This window comes from Oreochromis aureus, linkage group 23, assembly GCF_013358895.1.
Source record: "Oreochromis aureus strain Israel breed Guangdong linkage group 23, ZZ_aureus, whole genome shotgun sequence".
Lineage (NCBI taxonomy): Eukaryota > Metazoa > Chordata > Actinopteri > Cichliformes > Cichlidae > Oreochromis > Oreochromis aureus.
The window spans coordinates 44,824,472-44,845,401 of record NC_052963.1 but is presented as its reverse complement, the minus strand read 5'-3'; the positions used below and the strand labels follow the sequence as shown (position 1 = coordinate 44,845,401).

Genomic DNA, 20,930 nt, shown 5'->3' with positions numbered 1-20,930 from the left:
TTTCTGCGAAAGGATTTATAAAAGAAGCAAATGTTGAAAAATAAAATATAGTAAAATGTGCTTCCTCTGCTGAGAATGACTTAAACATTATTGAAAGTTTTTTCCACAAGCATCACATGTTTTTCTGCTCGTGTGTGTTTAGGTGTGACCGAGCTTTCATCCAGGTATCCATATGTCGCTGGATGAGCTGATACGTTTTTCTCAGAGAACCTAATGCTTTCTAAGGTGCACGTTCTAGTAACACTTAGCCAACAGCTAATCTGCTGAAACAGAATTGATAGGGCTTTCAGCTGTTGGCTTCAGCTGTTCCAGGATAGGCAAAGTTAGGCGCACAATACGATGCAGTCCCACGTTTTTGTTTCTAACTCTCTGACCTCACATGACTGCGAGCTTGAAGCACTGACTTTCAGCTTTGCACAGTATGTACACTTATGTACAGGCTGCAGTCCTCCAATTAAAACCAAACCATCTCATATTGGGCAAATGAGCTGTAACATATTTCTGTTTGCAGAGCCTTTTTGTCTCTAGTCTAAATTTTGTTTGTGGAAAGTATTATATTTGAATTTTCCAAAAAAAATTAGTATTTAAGCTAGTGTGTTAAATATGGCTGTAACAACCCTCAAATTAAATGTCTTGATGCATGCAGAATCATCCAAATCCCCAAAAAGCTGACGAAGTTTCTCCCACTGAATACGCTACGTCCAGATGAACAGAATCAACTTTTTTCTGAACCCTCTAAATAAAGATTAAAGCTCTGGTGTAATCACTGCTTCCTTTCAAAATGTAATTTGCTTGAATGCACATCAAAAATGAGACACGTGTCGCTGTCACGCCACAAACAAAACATTTCTGGGGGCGTCAGATTTCTTGTGTATACTCAATGTTTTGTCAGGTGTGCTGCGGAGGACTGTTTCTAACATGCACATAGAGCTGGCTCAAAGTCATGCAAATGATAAATGAATGAATGATGCAACACAAATAGTTACATTGTTATTAGTAATAGTTTAGTGTCTTGCTGTTGTCCCCCAAACTGTGTGAATGTTAGTCCACTGGTCTTATTTAATAATATTAATAATGATTATTGTTATTATTACTTTGCATCAACCAGACACAACATAACATTCACTGCTTCGGTTGCCGGTGTCCCTACGGCTCCTAATACACTAATAACTTGGACGTTTGGTGAATCCACTGGTACTTTTCCATGTGGACTTTAATTCGCTGTGCATGTGTTAGTGAACGATCCCCGGTTTCTGCCCCACCCAACAATCTGTATAGGTGCAGCAGTGTGAAAAGGGATCATGGGGACTGACCTAAGAGGGTTTATCTTGGTGTGATTTAAGTGGATTGTGGTCAGTTCAGATGGTCTAAGGTCAGAATCGAAGCACCAACCAAGCTCCTTGAGCCAATCGAGGTATTAGACATAAGATGCTCTTCGTAGAAAACGCTATCATCCTCGCAGCTACAAATTCCAGGAAAACCACTTTTCTCTGCAATTAACTATAACCCCATCCAACCGTGCTCCATCGGGCTCATTGATATGCTTGTAAAATGAATATATTTTGTTTGTGGTTCTGTGTGTTAGATCAGTAACATTTTAACTGGCATCTCTGTAGAGGTTTGCTCCATATTTTTGGAAATCTTTAACCGCAGCATGGATACGAGCTTCTGTGTTATTCTGTCCGTCAGGAGTGCTGTGATGTGGGGATGGACATCCATAGGTCTGGGTGTGTTTTAGAAACTGGTGATTCTTTTCCTCCAGGTGAAATTATTTCAGTACTTCAAGAAAACCCTGAAGTAGATCAGCAACCACAAACCTTAGATCCATTTAAGTGGATTGGAGCCGTTATTAATTAGAGGTGGGAAACAGCAGACACCACACAAAACATGATACAATATTATTGTGATGTTTAACATTTTCCAATATGCTGAGTGTTGCAATAACATAAACAGATAAGCACGGACACCGCCTTGCTTATCTGTTTATCCAGTATGATAAAGATATCTCACTTCACGTATTTTATGTGGTACAAAATTATATTGTCAAACACAACAACACTGTCACTAAAACTTGCCATGAGTGTTGTGATAAAAAAGAAGTCAGCAATAATTTCAATCTCCCTGAGAGTGATTGCAGACGGACCGAGTCAAACTGTGACTGTTTGCAGAAAGGTTGGCCTCCTGTGTTTATTTGCGTGACTGAATCATTAGCTCACTTTGAATTAAGAGGTATGTTTGTCAAGCTAAGTGTGTCCGGTTTTTTGTTTTTCACTGAGTTTGCTCAGCTAGCAATTGTCTCAGGATGATGGCACGTGAGGCATCTTGTTCATAGTCTGTTCTATGTCTCTTACAGTATTCTTATTATCTTATTACATTATTATATTCTTATTACCTTTATTCTTATTATACTTATCTTATAGTATACTTCTATGTCTTACAGTATCACCAGACAGAATATTGCAACACTATGCCGTATCCTAAGGAGCTTGGAAAGGAAAGCGTCTGGACTTCTTTAGGTTTCTTGAAGACGTTTCAGCAACTGGTGGAGATTTAAGCCCTGTGGCAGTGCCCGCCCCCAAGAGGGACATGGACCCCCTATTGATCCTCTACCTAATCACACAAGCCAAGGTGTGAAAACAGGTGTAGGACACAATCAGCCAAGGTTTCGGGTGAACCCATTGTGACAGGTAGCCCCACCCTGTCATGTGATTTCCTGAGGTCAGTCTTTTGACGATGATTGTCCACATTGTTTTCAGAATTCCAGTTTAACGTTGCTTCTTACTGTTTTGGCCTTAAGAGGTGAAGCCCCCACCTATATAACCCCCCCCCCGGTTCTCCTTTGACCTTACACTTTTACATGGTCTTGGTCTCGCTGTCTCGGTCTTGCTGTCTCAGATCGACATAGTGGTCGGGAGATTTGGAGTCAACAGTATCCATGACACACAACGTAACGTTCGATAATGTGTCATGTGCAAAAGCATCAGCTCTAAGAGCCGTGCTTACAGAGTGCTTTAGTGAATCAGAAGAGTCGACTCCCATTGAGCGAGAGCCAGCTCCTCACTTAATTTGCTTTCGCTGCTCAGCTCTCACACAGTGGCTCAGCTATGCTCCAATCCCTCCATATTGTGGCCAATCACATGCGAGGATATAAGATAATATCAGTATGTGAAAAACGGAGAGGGTGAGAGACGTGACAGAGACGTGATACAACTTCCTTGAATAAAGAAGTTGTATCAGTGCATCAGAGCGTGCGTCTGTCCTCTCAGTAAGTGAGTGAGACAGTAGACAGCTGTGAGGAGGGCTGTGCGAGTGCATCGCAAAAACACATAAATATGCCTGAAACTCGTAAACGAAGCAGCGTCTGGCTGCAGTTTAAAGACTTTTTTGTCTCGGTCTGTCTTGGCCTCGATACCCTCTGGCCTTGGTATTGTCTTGGTCTTGGTTTAGGCGGTCTTGGCTACAAGTCTATCTTGCAGAAGCTGATGTTTGTTGATAACACTGTATAAGACTTTGTGACCGACTTCTCATCTATAAATACAGACTGCCATCAGACGCATTTCTGCTTTCAGTATGCACTCACAGTGTTTCAGCAACAGCTGTTTTCTACCTTGTCATTCAAGTAGCTGATTGTTACAAATATCAAATCGATGGATCAATATTCTGGCCTGAACTTCTGCATTGATTGCAGAAAATTAAGAACTGCCTAAGTTTTCTTTAGTTCATAGCGAACAGTCAAGTACAGCATCTAAGAAGCTCAAGCTTAGCACAGTCTTTATGCATCATGAAGTCAAGTTTGCTTCTGAACACTTAATTGCTCTCGAAAAAGTAAATGAGCTTTTGTCATATTTGTCTTCATAATGGTCTTACTCATTGTTTAATTATTTCTCTGCGCACATCTCCAATGAGGACTATTCTCACGTCATGCTTCAGAGATGGCAAAGTGTATCACTTCCTGTTCTAAAATCCACACAAACGTCATTGACTTTTCAGACAAGATTTTTTTCTTCTTCCTTCCTCATAGACACTGGTTGTGCATCACGAATGCACAGGGGAGCACTTCTCCAGCTTGACAGTAAAGTTTTATTTGTCTTCCGTCCAACAGATGCAAAGTTTTATCTGTTAGGTTTTCCTACACATTGTTTCATTATAACATGCTGTAACACATTGATGGTTTGCTGATGTAAATCATTGTATCACTTAACATGAGAAATCGGGATAAGCCTGCGCTTATCCTGTGACAGGGAGCAGCTGTAATTCAATTATGAAAATAAGGTTAAGAGCAGCGTCTGTCTCTTGGGTAGAGTCTCACAGTAGAGGTGCTTGCGTGACAAGGATGTTGACAGAGTGAGTGATTAAAACAGGTCTTTTGTAGAGGTTAAAATTTGGCTAAAGGTGGATGATGGTGGATATTGTGTGGTCTTATGGAGCGAGCTCTTGGGCCCTTTTTAAAACAGGTGCTTATTAAGCAGGAAGGGTCCAACAAAAGGTGCATTTTTTATGGAGTAAGCTAGTACATTCGGGGGTGTTTTGGAAGAAGCAAAAGCCAGAGGCTGTGTCCTCTGTAACATTACCTACCTGCCTGTTCCTCCAAAGTGTAAGTAGTAGCTTAAACAGTGTGTTTAGGGCTATGATTGTTAGCATTTCCAGCTAACTAGCCATAGAAACTGAGCTTAGCAAAGGAGCTCATCACTAACTGTTTAATCAGAATTTAGAGTAACATTAGCTTAAAGCTTTGTATTTAATTTAATTCCAGAGCTCTGAAAGCACGTCTTCCTTCTGAAAGTGTTTTTATTTTTAAAAAATTTGGAAAGAAATGAGCTGGAAACACCCGAGACTCCGACAGACATTTCAGCAGTTCATTTAACTTAATTTATTCAATTTGCCGGGTACAGGAGTTACAGTAACAGTTGCCATTTCTTCCAGCAAACATTGCAGACGGCTGCCGTCTTAAAATGATTGTGTGAAGCAAGGCTGGCTACATAGCTAGCCTGATAGTTACACAGATACTCTTCAAAAAACATAAAAAGTAAATAAATAAAAAACAAATTAAGTGAACACTAAATTTTTAACTTTTATTTTTGGTGTGATTCTGAATCGGATTTCAGTTTTTGATGTCATGTGAGTGTCACACAACATGTGTCAATAAAGATTTTCAGTATACGCGCATGCATATATACACGTGCGTGCGTGTGTGTGTGTGTGTGTGTATGAATGATTGTATCCATGTAAACACTGACTGCAAATAGCAATGGAGCTGACGTAACCATGGAAACACTCAGTAGTTTTGCAGATAGTGGAATTGTAACCAATGAGAGCCAATCACGAAAGGACACTCTGTGTGTGTGTGTGTGTCTGTGTGTGTGTGTGTGTCTGTGTGTGTGTGACATTTTCACAGACACATGACTTTGCCTTCCTTGTGATACTTCCACATTTGTCCCACTTCCACTCCCTTTCTGGTCCCCTTTGTCGTTTTACCTCCTGCCCCCCCCCTCCTCTTTCTGCCCCCCCCCAACAAGCTGACACTGTTCATTTACAAGTTAGCTGTTTTTACTTCTAATAGGATCAGGGGGACTTACACTGTCATCTGATAAAACTAAGCAGCTTGATAACTACACTGCCCCTTCTTAACCAATTTATGCTCAGTCGGGATAACAGAGAAACTACGGAAGGTCAAAAATGTATTAACGTCATCTCGGGATAAGTTAGCACCTTAGTCTATCATTGCTTTATAAGCTTGTTGGCGGTGAGATTCAGCCTCGCTTCTGAACTAATAAGAATAGTTCAGAGAAAGCACATTTCCTTTTTGTGCTTCAGCACTTAATTTATGGTCTTAAATCTATATGATTATTTGTGTCGTTTAAAGGCGGCTCTAGTTTTCTATTATTACACCCAAACTGAATCTCTGCCATGGACCCTACACTCTTTGGCCTTGTTTAGATAACATTATTATGGGCTGAAAACATACCTTTTCATTTTGTTAATGCATTGACTAGTACTACAGTAGTACTACAGTAGTACTTCACACTGTACACTGCAGTGGTGAGGTTACCCTGTCAGTGGCGTTAAAAACTTACAGCTGTCGATCAAAATCAGCTTTAAAATTACAGATTTTTTTTTTAATTCGACTCATTCTTCCTCGACAAAAACTACATTACCCACAATGCATCTACACCTCTTTGGTATCCTGTTAGTGGGAGAGTAAAAAATATTGATCAGCTTACTTCTCTCCTACTTCTTGCTGTCTTCACCCCCACGTTAACTTCCCTGATGTGCAGAGGTGCGAAATAATGAAGTGTAAATGTAACTGTACTTAAGTAGAGTTTCCAGCAGTTTCACTGGTTACTTTAGTTTTAAAGCATTTGAGGGGAGTTATTGAGAATTTCACATCCTAAATACGAGCTGTAGCTCAGGAGGTAGAGTAGGTCGTCTAATTATAATTAGAAGGTTTGGTTCCCGGCTCCTCCAGTCTGCATCCCCAACTATCCTTGGGCAAAATGCTGAACCCTACGTTTCCCCTGATGCATCTGTGTGATTGTATGAATGGGTGAATGAAAAGATGCTATAAAAGTACCAGTTCACATAAAATGACAGATCAGTGCTTCTCATGCATGACATATGGAAAAGAGTTGGAGATGTTAGGCAGCATCGTTTACAGTACTACAGTCATTTTTCTGTTTAGGTGTGAAGGCAAAGTCACTCGGTTAGGTTTAGACTTTGATACTTTGAGATAAAGTATAAATAAATAAATAAATAAATAAAGAAGTTGTATCAGTGCTTTATCTTCTCCCAGAGCCTTTTTTTGCAACACAAGTGTCTGTACTTCTACTTAAGTGAAGAATGCGCGTAGGTTGCCAACTCTGCTCAAGTGACACAAGATCACATGACGACAGGGCTCGCTCGGTGCCGCCGTAGATGGCGGATGAGAAAGCTCCAAATTTAGCAGGGTGATCTGCAGGTGAAGTGTTTGCTGTCTGCACTGACATGTAAATAGATGTTTTACTGTGGGGCATGTGCAGAAAAATCACAGTCCTTTGTAGCACAGAAGTGTAACATAAAAACAAAATGACTGTGACGAGGAATTTGAAATGATCACAGGACAGTTTCTTCTCAAAAACCAAATTTGCATTTTGAGCTCCCGTCTTTTTGCAGCCGAGCTGTGTCAACATGAATCTGAAGAAGTCCGAGTTTTAGATTCAATCGTGTGTTTATCTGTATCTGTCTTTATTTTGAGATATGTCTGAGGTCAGAGGAAATCTCTTTAGCGTCTTTAGAGTCGATGCTAATTTCTGTGACGCTAAGCCAGGGTCAACTTTGAGGTCTGTGGCCTCCAAACTCTGTGCCCTACCTCTCAGCTTTTGTGCTGCGGTCTCTCGAGAAACACACTTCAGTCAAATGAAATAAGCCTGAGGTGATAATGTCCCTTTATGACTTCGCTTACCACACTTTTCTTTTCTGCTTCTATGAAATAGTTTGAATCTACGGTGTTAAATGGACGCAGCATTTTTAATCAGAGGTTGTGTGACGTTCTGTGTCAGCACAGGTATTTTCTGTCACCTATTCCACTGTTTAAGCATATTTTATATATATTTAGTGGGTTTTCCAAAGCCAAAGCAGTTCTTGTCTTGGGTACAGTTATCTTTGAGGTGATCCATCACCTCAAAGAACGGTCATATGTTTCTCAGTATTTTCATGTTTCTGTGTGTTTGAATGCCACACGCAGCACTGTAGCACAGTAAAAGGTTCAAGTTCCACAAAACAGTCTTATTTTGACTGATTTGATTAACTGTGGAGCCATTAAACCACACTATAAAACATTAGCTCTCTTTTTAATCCATTTAAACAACTGACTGGCTTTCATTAATCTCTTTTGGTGGGTGGTTCATGCAAACTTGCTTTATATGCAAATAAAACAAAAACTGAAATGACAGAACAATAAAAGGAGAATTAAAGGTTTAAATATCGCAGGCTGCCAATAACTACTACAGACAAAGTTTATGTCTAATAATGGAATAAAAACAGTGCATATAAACTAGAAAAATAAGAAATTAGGATGGTAAATAATTACATGCATGAAGCCTGATCTGTTTAAAATGATATATTTTGAATACATAAATAGTTACGTTGTTGCGCTTTGCTTTTTAGTTTGTAGTTAATAAAACTAAAGTAGTAGCACGACTTCAACGCAAATCAGACAGAGAACCGACACAGAACATACATGTGGTATTTTACATTTTTATTTACTATGTGGTAAATTGTTTTCTTTTTGTTGTTTTTATAATGTGTGCATTACAATTTCACCTTTTCCTTTCTTCCGGTATTTTCACATAAAGGGGTCCCAGTGGTGATTAGTGAAAACTTTGAGCGATTCTTTTGTCTTTAAAGCAATAAATTTATGAAAGAAAGTCTCGTCTGGGCTTCATTAGCCTGGCCTTCTCCGTCGGGGGTAAATGAAAATGACATTTAAAACAGTTACTTGAGCAGAAAACAGCCGCCAATCACTCTTAAAGGGGAAGGATTGCAATTAACAGCCCTCTCCTAATCCCCTCGTTTCACCTCCTATGCCGCCTCAGCTTTGTCCACCTCTCTCTCCCAGCTCACTCCTCTCCCACTCTCCTCTCTGAGCTGGAGTGGATAGCGTCTGAACTCGGCTGCTAAACGCTCTTTACCATTGGAGTGCATCTATTTGGGGCTGTTTGTCACACAAAGAGAACATATTTAGAGAAATGCTCGGTAATCAACGGCAGCTGAGCGACTGCAGGCGGTGCACATAGCGAATCTGGGAAGAGTGAAGTTGGAGGGAGAGCTGCTGAGAGGAACAGGTGGAGCACTGGCATCAGTAACTTCAGCACTTCAGCATATTTACTTCCAAGAGGTAAGCATTGCCACGGTCTCATTAGGCTCTAATTATTTACTTCTTATGTAACAAACACAGAATCCTTTGCTGGAAATCCAACAACTTCATGACTTATTTGTCAGGAAAAGTGCACATTAGTCCAAAGATTCACACAAAATGTGACTACGTTTGAAAATGTTAGCCTGAGTTTCCACAATATTAAGTCCAGCAGTAAAACTTTTTATAAGAAAGGCTCCTTGTGTATGAAGCTGACCCATAGTCACAATCTTATTAGTGGTTTGTTGGAACACTCAGAGTCTACGGGGTCCTGACCCCCTGGGCGTCTGAAGAAGATAATCAGGTTTAGATGGATGACGGTCATCCTAGGTGACCTAGTGAGTCTGGGTCTGCGTAGCCTCACCCAAACATCTTCCCTCGACCCCAGGCCCAGGTGATTGCCCAGACGCTCGAATGCATTTATCGCTGGATACCATGAGCATGGTGGACGACAGCTGCCTCTCGCCCAGCAATTTCCACGAACTGGGTAAAGGTGGGGGCGTTGCAGTGGGAGGCCGTGTCCACAGCATCGATGTCATCCTGGGTTTCAGCAAAGAGCAGGACCCCTTGCTAAGTCCCGCCACGGCCCCCGGACCCCACAAAGTGACCATAGACGGCCTGGCTGAGACCGGGAAGCAGCAGGAGCCCTCGTCGCACCCGTCCTACAGCGGGCACCTTTCCTCTCTGAGAAGCAGCAGCGGCACAGAGCAGCAGCAGTACCACGGTGAGTCAGGCTGAGGATGTTGCTCTCCATCCTGGTGAAGCTGATTTTTTTTAAGAGTAGCACCACCTTTTAAGATGATTTTGTTTCATTAAATTTTGTGAGCTCTTTGGGCAGAATGGATCAGCTGCTGCAGAGTTTGTTACTGAGGGTGAATCATCAAAGCCTCAAAGCATAGAGATGGTCAGAGATACTGATTATACAGCAGCATCACTGCTGGACTGAAGTGATCTTTACTTTTTCTAACTTTAAAGATTTGAATGATGTAATCCAGAACATAGGTAGACTGAAGTTAGTGATGCTGCTGGGCAAACATAATACGTTTTTATACTACCAGATAGCTGAACATGACATTATCTGACCACAAACACAGTTCGAGCCTTTTATAGTCAAAACCTCGCTCAGGAACCAGAATAAACTAGTCAAGCTTCGTGATGTGACTGTTTTGTCAACAGTTGTGGTAAAAAGCAGGAAACAGATCAAATGACCATAAATAACAAGTGAAGCAAACATTTTAAAAGACAATTTCATTAAAACAGCCACTTAAAGGACATCACACAAGCACCCAAAATACACTCGCAGGCCTTTATTTTGACCTGAGATTTAGAATCTGGTGTAAAAATCTAATAAACCAAAATCTGATTTTCAACTCTCACACACACAAAATATACAAAATGAGTAACAGAAGCAGCTTCAAATCTGTGACATTCAGTTATAATTACTGCTCGTATTATTTCAACAGCCTATCATCAAAAGTCTGATCACTGTAAATGAGGTTATTCCACCTTTGCATGAAAACCTCTCACACACCGATTCAAAATCAATGCATTAAACACTGTTGCCATGTAAAGCCTGCTGCATTAACTCCACCGTGTGGACTGAGATTGAGAGATAAATCACAGGACAAGATGGTGTAGGGGGTTTATGTCCCCAAGACCAATCCCATCCCCTTGTGGAATTCCCCTAATCTTCTCTTCTGTGCAGATTAGATTGTACCGTAGTCCAATCGCTCTTTATTGTTATCGTTCGCTCCTAGAATCAAATTGAATCATGTTTAATCTGAAGCTATTTTCACACACAGGATCAGGCAGGTGGTTGGTGATTTTGTGGCAGGAACAAGAGAAAAAGTTGTTCCTGTGAACCGGAGACGAACCAGAAACACTGCTTTTAAGTGACTCAGATGCAGTTTGGTTTCAGTGCATTAACATCCATAAACACTAATGACATCACTCCATCCTGTGTGAAGTCAGCCCAGTTCCTCCTGACCGAGCAGCTTCTCTGTGTTCGGTGTCAGTCGGGCCACCCCCCTCTCCTCTCCGTGCTGAGATGTTCTGCTGGCTGATAAACAGTAGGGAGGCTTCAGACCAGTGGCTGTGATGGGCTGACAGGCCAAGAGCTGGTCACTGAACCAGGCCTGACCTCTGCCTTTGTCGGAGCCTGGTCTTTGTCATAGCTGCTTAATGAGAGGTGGATAAATGAACCCCAAAACCCTGCTTTGCTTTTGCCTCGCCTCCCGTTTCTCCAGCAGAAAGACCACAGTCGACCGGCTCCTTTATCTCCATCACCGCATCCCCTTAACAGAAACAAGCTAGCATTCAGTTTCGTACAGTCTGCTAAAGCTCTGAAATATCATTCAATATAGAAGTGTATTCCTGAACATGTTATGACCTCAGTCTGTAGCTTCAGTCCCTTATTTCACTTCCTGCCTTTAAACATGACTGTTTTGGTTTAGAGCTGCACTGATGAGCGATGAGGACTCGTATCAATATCAGCTTTTAGGAAGTCAAACAATTGGGACTATAAATCAATTCTTCACGAACTTACGCAGCCGATAGCTGGAGCTGTTTTACCCAAACGTGAAGACTGCCTCAGCTGTGAGGCACTCTCCGCTGCTAAGCCAGCCGAGACTATCGGAAACCACACGGTCTGAGCTGGTCGTGTGATGACGGCGTTTTTAAATGACCCCAAGATTTGAAATGACCTTTTCCTTCTCTTTAAAAGTCTTGAACTGTCGTTATTAAATCAGAGAAGAAGAAGAAGTCTCATTGAGATCGGGGTCTACCCCTCGCATCTCTCAGCCTGAGAAACTTGAAAAATATCTGCAGTCAGAATACAGTTACCTTTGTTACAGTTACATTTGTTACAGTTACACCTGTTAAAGCAAAGAGCTGAATACTTCCTTAATGGCTGATAGAGACCAAAACCAGAGCTAAATATGGCGACTATCAGCCATCACCTTTACACTTTTAGATAAACTACAGAGCAGCACAGGTGTTTAACTGCTGAATATAACAAAAATGCTTTGAAAGCTCATAAAAAAAACGAGATTTTTGCTTGTCTCACTAAACGTTAGTTGGTGTGAGAGACACTGATGATACTGATGTTTCTATGGTTTACCTTAATACAAAATTAGCCCTTGATTAAAATCAGCTTAACCCACTTTCTGTGATTTGCAACTTATCTAACATCCTGAATGAAATTAAGTCTTTGAGTCAGATCCAAGCTTGCCACTCATTAACTCTTAACTCGAGTAGATTATTTTATTCCCGGATCATCATCTCTGTACTTTGTTTAGCTAAATCAGTTTGCTGGCTGGTCTGGATGACCTTAAAGACCTCCCTGTTTTCCCCGGTAGCCTCTCCCGTGTTTCTGTATACTGTCGATGAACGTGCATGTTGATTCGATTAGAAATAGAGCTGAGGACGAAGAACTGAGAGAGGAATTGTTTGACGGGGAGGGTTATGAGGAGGGACAGTGTCAGTGAAAGCTTTGTAGTGTCTGTAAACACCAGCTTGTCAGAAACCTGTGATCCTAAAGGCTGACAGAACTCGGGACGTTTCCGTGCTTTGACTCTCCTGCACGGGGGAAATAGATTATTTCAGATCTGCTGTGAGCTTAGCCAAAAATGGTAGTGGCTGTTGAGCGTGGTGATAAAAACAGTGGTTTTCAATTTTCTTTTTAAAGACCTTTTAACTTTGAAGAAAAGTAAACACTGGAAAAAGCTTCCTAAATCCGATTAGGAATGTTTTGGAGCTTCATTGAGGTACGGGGAATTGCTTGCTTCACTGACCTACAGTGGCCTATTGTTGCAGGTGTCAAACTAATGTTTGCTCTACTGGAAAGTGGGAAACTGCATTCTCCATTTGTATTTCTCTCTAAACTGTAGTTCTCATTCACTTCGTCCAGTCAAAAAGCATGTGGAGGAAATAAAAGCTCACAATATTTTTTCCCGGGCTCTTCCACAGACTCCAGCTTATTTGCAAACAAATGCGATCAGGAACTGAGCGAGCTGAGGAAGAGTATAGAGAGCGATGAAGGCAAGTCTCCGGAGCCAAGCAAGGATGAGCAGCCCAAGAAGAAACACAGGCGCAACCGCACCACCTTCACCACCTACCAGCTGCACGAGCTGGAGCGTGCCTTTGAAAAGTCCCATTACCCAGACGTGTACAGCCGCGAGGAGCTCGCCATGAAGGTGAACCTCCCCGAAGTCCGAGTTCAGGTAATGTGAACTGCATTAAAGGCAACACCACTTCAAAGATTGCTAAGAAGCACTTCAAACGTTTCTGTCATGCTTTGGGGTTTTTTTTAGAGATATTCTCATTATTCTGGAATAAAATCTCATATTCACACCACGTGAAAGCCTGTATCCATTCAAAAAACTCCCCCAGTGTTGTCGAGTATATTCAAGTATAATACATTACCCTATCCAGAATGAAAAACTCTGCACTCCATCATATTTACACGCACCTTATTTTTCTGTCATTTTTCTTCCAGGTCTGGTTTCAGAACCGCAGAGCTAAATGGCGCCGGCAGGAAAAAATGGACGCCAGCACCATGAAGCTCCACGATTCACCCATGCTCTCTTTCAACCGTCCGGCACCAGTTCACACCGGCATGGGTCCAATGACCAACTCCCTCCCCTTGGAACCCTGGCTGACCTCTCCCCTGTCCAGTGCTACACCTGTACACAGTATCCCAGGCTTCATGGGTCCAGCTCAAGGCCTCCAGCCCAGCTACCCAAGCCACCATTTCCTCAACTCCACCCCTCATGCTCCTCACGGTCCTCATGGTCCTCATCCACACCCTCACACTCATCCCCATCCGTCCATGGGTCAGGGGATGCAGAGCATGGCTCCTCCTCCTTATCAGTGTCCAGCACCGTACCCTGAAAAGTACCCTTTGGAGGATGTGGACCAGCGCAGCTCCAGTATTGCTGCGCTGAGGATGAAAGCCAAGGAACACATCCAGTCTATGGACAAGACCTGGCAACCCATGTGACTAATGAGCTCGGCGGTCGACCTGAGCAATGCTGGAAGTGACACGTCACGTGCTACGCCACTAAGTGAAAGAAGCGGATTCTGAACTGTGAAAGTTGAGGACGTAAGAATTTTTTGGGGGGGGAGACTTTATTTTCTTTTTTACTTCTTCCCCCTTAAAAAACAACTGAAACCTTCAGCGGGTCAAAAGTTTCCGATATTTTTGCTCGTCCAATCTCTAGGTGTGTATTGTTGCCTTGGGTTCGTTAAAAACAAATATCTTCTAGGTGAAAAAAAGCAAACAGTTTATGACACCTAGAAGTATTTACGAGTCACAAACAGGATCTGAATGCATATGTTTCATGCCTGATCCTTTGCTGCAGCTCTTTGGGTGCACCAACAGTGAAGACATGCTATACATTAAAAACTGCCAAAATGCAGGAATTCTTATTCATCACTTTTCATTTATCGAAATCATTTGAGTCGAGCAAAATATCATTCTCATTCTTTACTTTTCTAATTTTTTTCCTTACACCACATTTGTGTTTTTTCTAATTAGTCCAGCTGTCGAATTTTGGGCCTGCTAATCAGAGTCACAGGACTTTGTGAATGAACCTTTGGTCTCTGTTTAATGTGAAATCGAGGCATGAAGACACACTACAGTGTCACTGCTCATCTCACTAATCTGTTTAGTTATAAAAGCTGTGTAGCTGGTTTTCGTTTTATGTCCACTTGTAGTATGGTTTATGTTTCTACTTGATGCGCAGTTTAGATATGCGAGTCCATGTTTTAGATATCTTGGTGTGACTGGAAGAAGATGATCAGTGAGAAGAAGCTTCTTTAACAGATCTTCGTCTGTTGGGAAAAGGGTCACCTCAACTGGGACCAGGAATATACCAAAAATATTTCTGCACGGAAACGTTTTTTCTGACTTGTGCTTTAAAGAAGGGAGGAAGCAGTAGAAAGGCAGAGGAAGTAGACAGAAACGCAGGCTAGTCAGCGGAGTAGCCCTCTTTTTGCTTGAGTGACTGTTGGAGGAGAAAACCTGTTGGCAGCTCAGTGTTGGGTGGCTGCGTGTACGTGCAGGGCAGCAGAAAGAGCCCTGTGTGATGCGTCACCCCACATAGTTCGGTCTTTGTTCGACACAATTGATCCAAGTGTATCCTCTTTGTCCCGAACAGAAGGGGGAGAAACGGTCTCAGGCTGCACTAAATAGGCCCTTGTAACCATTTTGTTGTAGTTTTTTTCTTTTTCAAACAAGAGGAAACATGGATTGTTACTGCTTTGGTCATTAGTGACACAATATTAGTCTTATGCCATCTGTTACAGGGTTAAGCCCCAATCATCTTAAAGTTGGAGCACAATATGCTTCATATGGACAGTAGAGGTAAATAAATAAGACTGTGACATTGAAATGTTTTTGCATGTGCAGGTACCATCTCAAACAAATCTTTGGAGGTTGAAATTTATATATTTTTTTGACGTCTTACAAAAAAAGAGGGATAGAAAACTCTGTCATCTTAAAGTGCAATTTCAGAAACCCATTTTTTATATTTCTATATAAAATGTGTTTTTTCTTTTGTTAAAAATAAAAAAGGAGACTCATTTCTGCCCAGATTGTTACAAAGTCACACTCCACTTTTTTTCCCATATTTTTGGATCAGTTTGAAATCACTCTTGTCTGACCTAAAGGAGATAAATGTTACAGCCGCTGTTCATCATCTGTCTTCATGTAGTTTTACACGATGGTGAACGACGCCGGGACCTCACACAGCACAGGAAACCAGAATTATCTTATGTGTTAACAGGACATTTAGGGCGCCCCATAAATGTTTTGGGCCAAGAATAAGCCAAAGGTTAGATAACAGACAACATTGCACTAGTTTTAGTTATTTTTATTATTATCTGTGAAAATGTACAGAAGATAGTTATGTCTGTCTTAGTGATATCGTTGTTTTATTTCTTTTGGATTTTGTCCGGATTGTTGATGTTCATATTCTGGAACAAATGGAGATCTACTGAAAATAAATATAGTTTGATAGAAATTGTATCTCCGCGTTCTCACTGCAGTGCTTTCATGTTGACCTATGCACTCATTCCCACAGTCACTGTGGGGTTTTTTAACCTCCCTAAGACTACTAGAGCAATCCAAGATTACTACAGTATAATCGTTGTCATCTGACATACATGAGCAGAGACATTTTTTTTCTTTGCTGCAAACACTTGTGCGCCTTGTCTCTCTCTCTGTCATGGTTTTCCTTCTTTTTACCCCTCTCAATCCTCTCTGCTTTTCCATGGGTTTGTGGCAGGATGCCAGCCTGTTAGGAAGATGAGACTCCAATCAATCAGGACTTCCCAGGGGGGCCTCTGACCACAGGGCTCGGCTCCCTAATTGCCCCCAGGCAGGCAGGCAGGCTGCAAGGTTCAGCCGCTGCAACACATGTTCACAGAGGGCCGGTGCCGCCGTGCTCGCTGGGCTCCTCAGCATGTGAGACACTGTCCCGGACAGATGGAGGGCTGAGCAGACTTCAAGGACCATATGGATAAGCCAGTAGATGAAACATGGAAGTTTTTGCAGGATCTTTTTAAATTCTTAACATGAAAATAGATGTGTTACAATTGGATCCAAGTTACAGAGCTCAGCAAGATATCCTGATTTTAAAAATAAGTTGCATTAATTTTTTTCTGTGCAATACACACACACACAACATTTTAATATGCATATTTATATCATGATTTTTCTTTAAAGGATTACCCAAGGAAAGTAATACAGGACCTCAGACTGAGGAAATGGCTTTTAGCTCGTGAATGTAACAAGTGCACAGGTAAGACTAGAAAAACTTTCACTATTTTCACACTTTTTACCTTACTGTTAGGGTCTCATATGTGAATAATTAAGCAAACAACACAGCCTGAATGAAAAAGGAAAAAAAAAAAAAAAAAAAAAAAAGTAAAGCTTTAGCCAAAAGGATGAAAGAGGCCGAGAATGTGAAGAAGCCAGATTAAGTTGGAGAAAAGTGTGGGTGTGAGAGACATACAGAAAGAGGGAGAGTGGAGAGGGGGAGACAGAGGGTGGGGTGGGTGCTCATCAGAGTTAATGATGTAGAAAATCCCCCAATTAGAGCGTTTTCCTGTGTTGCAGGATGAGTTCAGAGTGGGGTCCTCTGACAGACCAGGGATTAGTACCCGGGCCGGGCGAGGCCGAGCTGGGCCTGAGCGGACACTAACTAACTGCTGGATTGCTGGCACTGCTCAGCTGGGGCCGGGTCGGGGCTACAGTCACAGCCGGGGGCTGGGGTAGGCATGCGTTGAGCCACAGTGAGTGACACAAAGGAAAGCTTGGGAAAAAGAGCAGCAGCAGATCGGCAGGAAAAAGGTTCTGACAGAGGGTCGTTTTCCTGTGCCAGTGCTCCTAACATTTACTCAACCACCATTTCTGGTCTTATTTTCTAAAAATATTAACTTTTTAAAAATATATCACAGTATTACATACAAGCATGTGCTCACCCAAAACATTATCCAATATAATCTGAACATGTGATTACTACAGAAAAATCTGTCTTGTCCACATATTGCTCGATGTCAGACAATAAATCACCAAATGTGGCGTTGCATTAAGAAGCAGGAACACAACCTTTAATCCTCCCTGATACCTGGAACAATAAATCCTTCTGGATCATTACACAACAAGGAAGCTGATTAAACATAAACAATGACATCTGGCTGTAGCTCAGGTGGTAGAGCAGGTCATCCACTGATCGGAAGGTTGGTGGTTCGATTCCTGGCTTCCCCTAGTCTACATGCCAAATATCCTTGGGCAAGATACTAACCCCAAATTGCTCTCCGAATGTGTGTGAATGTTAGCTCTAAAGCACTTAGAAAGATGTGCTTGTGCGAATGGGTGAATGCACAAGTTGTGTAAAGCGCTTTGAGTGCTCAGATGAGTAGAAAAGCGCTATATAAGAACCAGTCCATTTACCATTTACATCTTTTGTCTTTTTTAAGTGTCATAGTTCCCTAAAACCAAGATATGTAAAATGCACACTCACACAAACCCATCAGGGACAACTGCACTTTACCCAAGGATGCTTCGGCATGCGGACTGGAGGAGTCAAGGATCGCTCCACCAACCTGAGCCACACCCACCCCTAAACTTACTGCACCTGGTATTCCCAAACTGCCTTTCAAGGAGGTGGTAATGGGGGTGTGTCGCACTAAGACCCCAAAGAGGGGGCAGCTGTTAATATCAGCCACCAAAAAGATTTAAGGGATGTTTGAAGAAGTCTTGAGGCACGAGTGGTGCAAAAAAAGGTGGCATTTATTAAAAATAAAATAAATAAATATAAAGCAAATGAAGCCTCTGCTTTATGCTAACAAAGGCTTTACCATATGTATAAACTGCACCTCTACATACTGAAAGAATGTGAAATAAACTCACCCTCCAACTGTCCTCTACCTCTTCTGTGCCCCAGTTAACGTCTCAGGACCTAATCATGCAAACCTCTCTGCATTACCAGCCGATTACCAGGAACACAGGTGACACATCAGGAAGTCAATTAAATGACTGAAGCCAATCTTTTGATCACGTAAGTTACCAAAATACACCAAAAGAAACTCTTTTTGATAATATGTCAGTCATGTCCAGACTCCCTGATCCTAAAAGAAACAGGAATCAGAAACATCATCCCAACGTGATCAGTAGTGTAACAATAAAAACTTCATAAAGTTCTTTCATCTGAACCCTTTTGAGTTTTCTTGTGCAGGACAGCGGTGAAAGTCAAAGAATTCAACTTGTAGACACATTTCCAAACAGAAAGACGAGGAACTCTGAGGCCTCTCTAACGCCCCTCTTCTACACAGCAACTGTGTTCATTAGGAACAACTGAAACCCTAATGACTAATTGATTAATTGTGCAGTCTATTATTTTGCTCCTGCACCCGAGTAGATCTGAAAGCGCCACGGCTGGAGTTAACAGTCTTATTGGAAAGACGCGTTCCTTGCAAAGGATAATAAGGGAAAAAAGCGGAATTAATTGGGTTTGATTAAGAGAGCTTTTCAATGGGACACAGCTTTTTCGCATGACATAATTAGAGGTCAGCTAACGGGGGCAGGGAGGAAAAGGGGTGGGGGATTTAGTTGTTGGCGCCAGTGCTGTGTGGGTGTGTCTGAGGGGGACAAATAGATAGAGAGAGAGAGAGTGTGTGTGTGTGTATGTGTGTGCGTGCGTGCGTGTGTGTGGTGATGCTTCGTTCACACTTGCAGGACTATGTTGTGTGTCTGATGTGGTAAATTTCTTTAGGCCCACTCACCAGAAAACACACAGTGAAGTTCGGGGGGGGGGGCCTCTCTGCGCTCAGTGTGTGATTATCATCACTACAATTGGCAGCATTAAAGGCCCAGTGCTCAGGCTTTTGTTACTGCTGCATGGTCATTAGCTGTGCATTTCAGAGGCCACTTTATTGTATGGAGGGAGGCGGTGGCAGAAAAGTACTTTCAGCAGTGCGTTTGGATGAGCATGCAACATTCAAACACACACACACTCACTTTATGACTCTATAATCCTGTTACAATATAATCTAGAGCAGGACAGTGGGACACGCAAGCTGTCAGGTCTAAAAATACACCCAGACTCTCTTAAAACAAGACCAGGCTTCAGATTTGATTAGATGATCAAATATTTCATTGTGAGTCACTCCATCTGCAAATTTTTACTCAGAAGAGCTGCGATCTTACTTTGTTTCAGCAGGGTTTGCAGCAGACAATAAGCCCCAAATAGAAAGTGAAGCTACAATACCACTTTATATTAAGCATCTGATTTACTGAGTGTTCTTCACTAAGACATTACACTACAGGTTTGTGCTGGAAAAATGAAAGCAGAGAGGATATTTCTTCTTAACATAATGTTAGATCATTGTAGTTGAAGCTTTTATTTCTACAGCTGAATTTCTCAGTGCAGGACCAGCAGAGTACTCGTACTTTGTTATTGATTCCCTGATTTCTCTCTGAACCCCGTCTTTCTTCTTTCAGCAGCTCCCTTTAGGGATCACCACAGCACATCATCTGCCTCCATCTCACTCGATCCCTCTGCATGTCCACCTTTGCTGCATCCATGGATCTTCTCTGTGGTCTTCCTCTTTTCCTCCTTATTCAGCATTCTTTGTCCAATATATCCAATATCCCTCCTTTAAACAGTTTGAAAGTAGATCTTCAGAAGCTGAAACCACTGACTTTACTGAAGTTTGTGATCGGTTTTCATTAAAAATGCATAAAATACTTTCATTTGCTTACTGTGATATGTGGATCCAAAAAAATAAATAAAAATAAAAAAAATAAAAATTGTGCACGCAGTTCTTTTAGAGTTATTAAAATTAAATACTGCTATTATTGCTTTGCAATGTATGTTTTTAGTTTTATTTTCCCAGTATACTGTACAAGTTTTATTCTTTTCTTTTTTTCAATAATGTATATAGATTTCTCTTATATTCTTACGTGTACTTTTCATACCCTAGATCTATATTTATTTGTTATTTATATTGTACAGTCAATGGCGAATAAAAGCACCAAAATTATATTCTGATGTGCACTAACTGGTGTATGTGCTGAATGACAATAAAGTGGCTATTTATTCTATTCTATTCTATTCTATTCTATTCTATTCTATTCTATTCTATTCTTCTAAAGATGTATGCCGTGGACATCTATCTATAGGTCTAGTGCTCCCTCTATACTTGAAACTTGGGTATTACAAGTAGCTGAAACACAATAGTGGTAGGTATTCGCTTTTAATGTTTTTTATTTAAGTTTGAGCTGCATCAGAAGTTCCCAGCATGACTGTTGATGTTAAACTGCTTCCAGTTTATTATTTTGGACCATTTGGTGAGACTAATTTATGACCAGACTTTAACTGTAGCACAGATATTGGGACAAATATAACATCCTAACTGTGTTAGTCTTTATCCACGATCAGTACTTTGAAAACACTTCTTTTTCCCGGTAGCTGACTCCAGTATCCCAGCTTACGGCATCCTGCTATCAGCGATAAATATGGACACTTCCGTGTTA

General features: G+C 41.5%; 1 protein-coding gene across 1 annotated transcript; it reads left to right on the top strand.

Annotated features, from left to right (window-relative positions):
• The first annotated feature begins 4,514 nt into the window (after positions 1-4,514).
• On the top strand, positions 4,515-14,593 carry rx1 (retinal homeobox gene 1). Its single transcript, XM_031743451.2, has 5 exons — positions 4,515-4,594; positions 8,594-8,872; positions 9,279-9,614; positions 12,857-13,110; positions 13,386-14,593. Exons 3-5 carry the CDS (start codon positions 9,305-9,307, stop codon positions 13,887-13,889), a joined length of 1,068 nt encoding a protein of 355 aa, XP_031599311.1. The 5' UTR covers positions 4,515-4,594; positions 8,594-8,872; positions 9,279-9,304; the 3' UTR covers positions 13,890-14,593.
• Positions 14,594-20,930: the final 6,337 nt, after the last annotated feature.

Bases quoted from the DNA above. Each gene is read 5' to 3' on its own strand.
- rx1 (XM_031743451.2), top strand. From the start codon at position 9,305: ATGCATTTATCGCTGGATACCATGAGCATGGTGGACGACAGCTGCCTC. The intron at 9,615-12,856 runs GTGAGTCAGGCT...GCTCTTCCACAG, and splicing joins AGAGCAGCAGCAGTACCACG to ACTCCAGCTTATTTGCAAAC. The intron at 13,111-13,385 runs GTAATGTGAACT...TTTTTCTTCCAG, and splicing joins TCCCCGAAGTCCGAGTTCAG to GTCTGGTTTCAGAACCGCAG.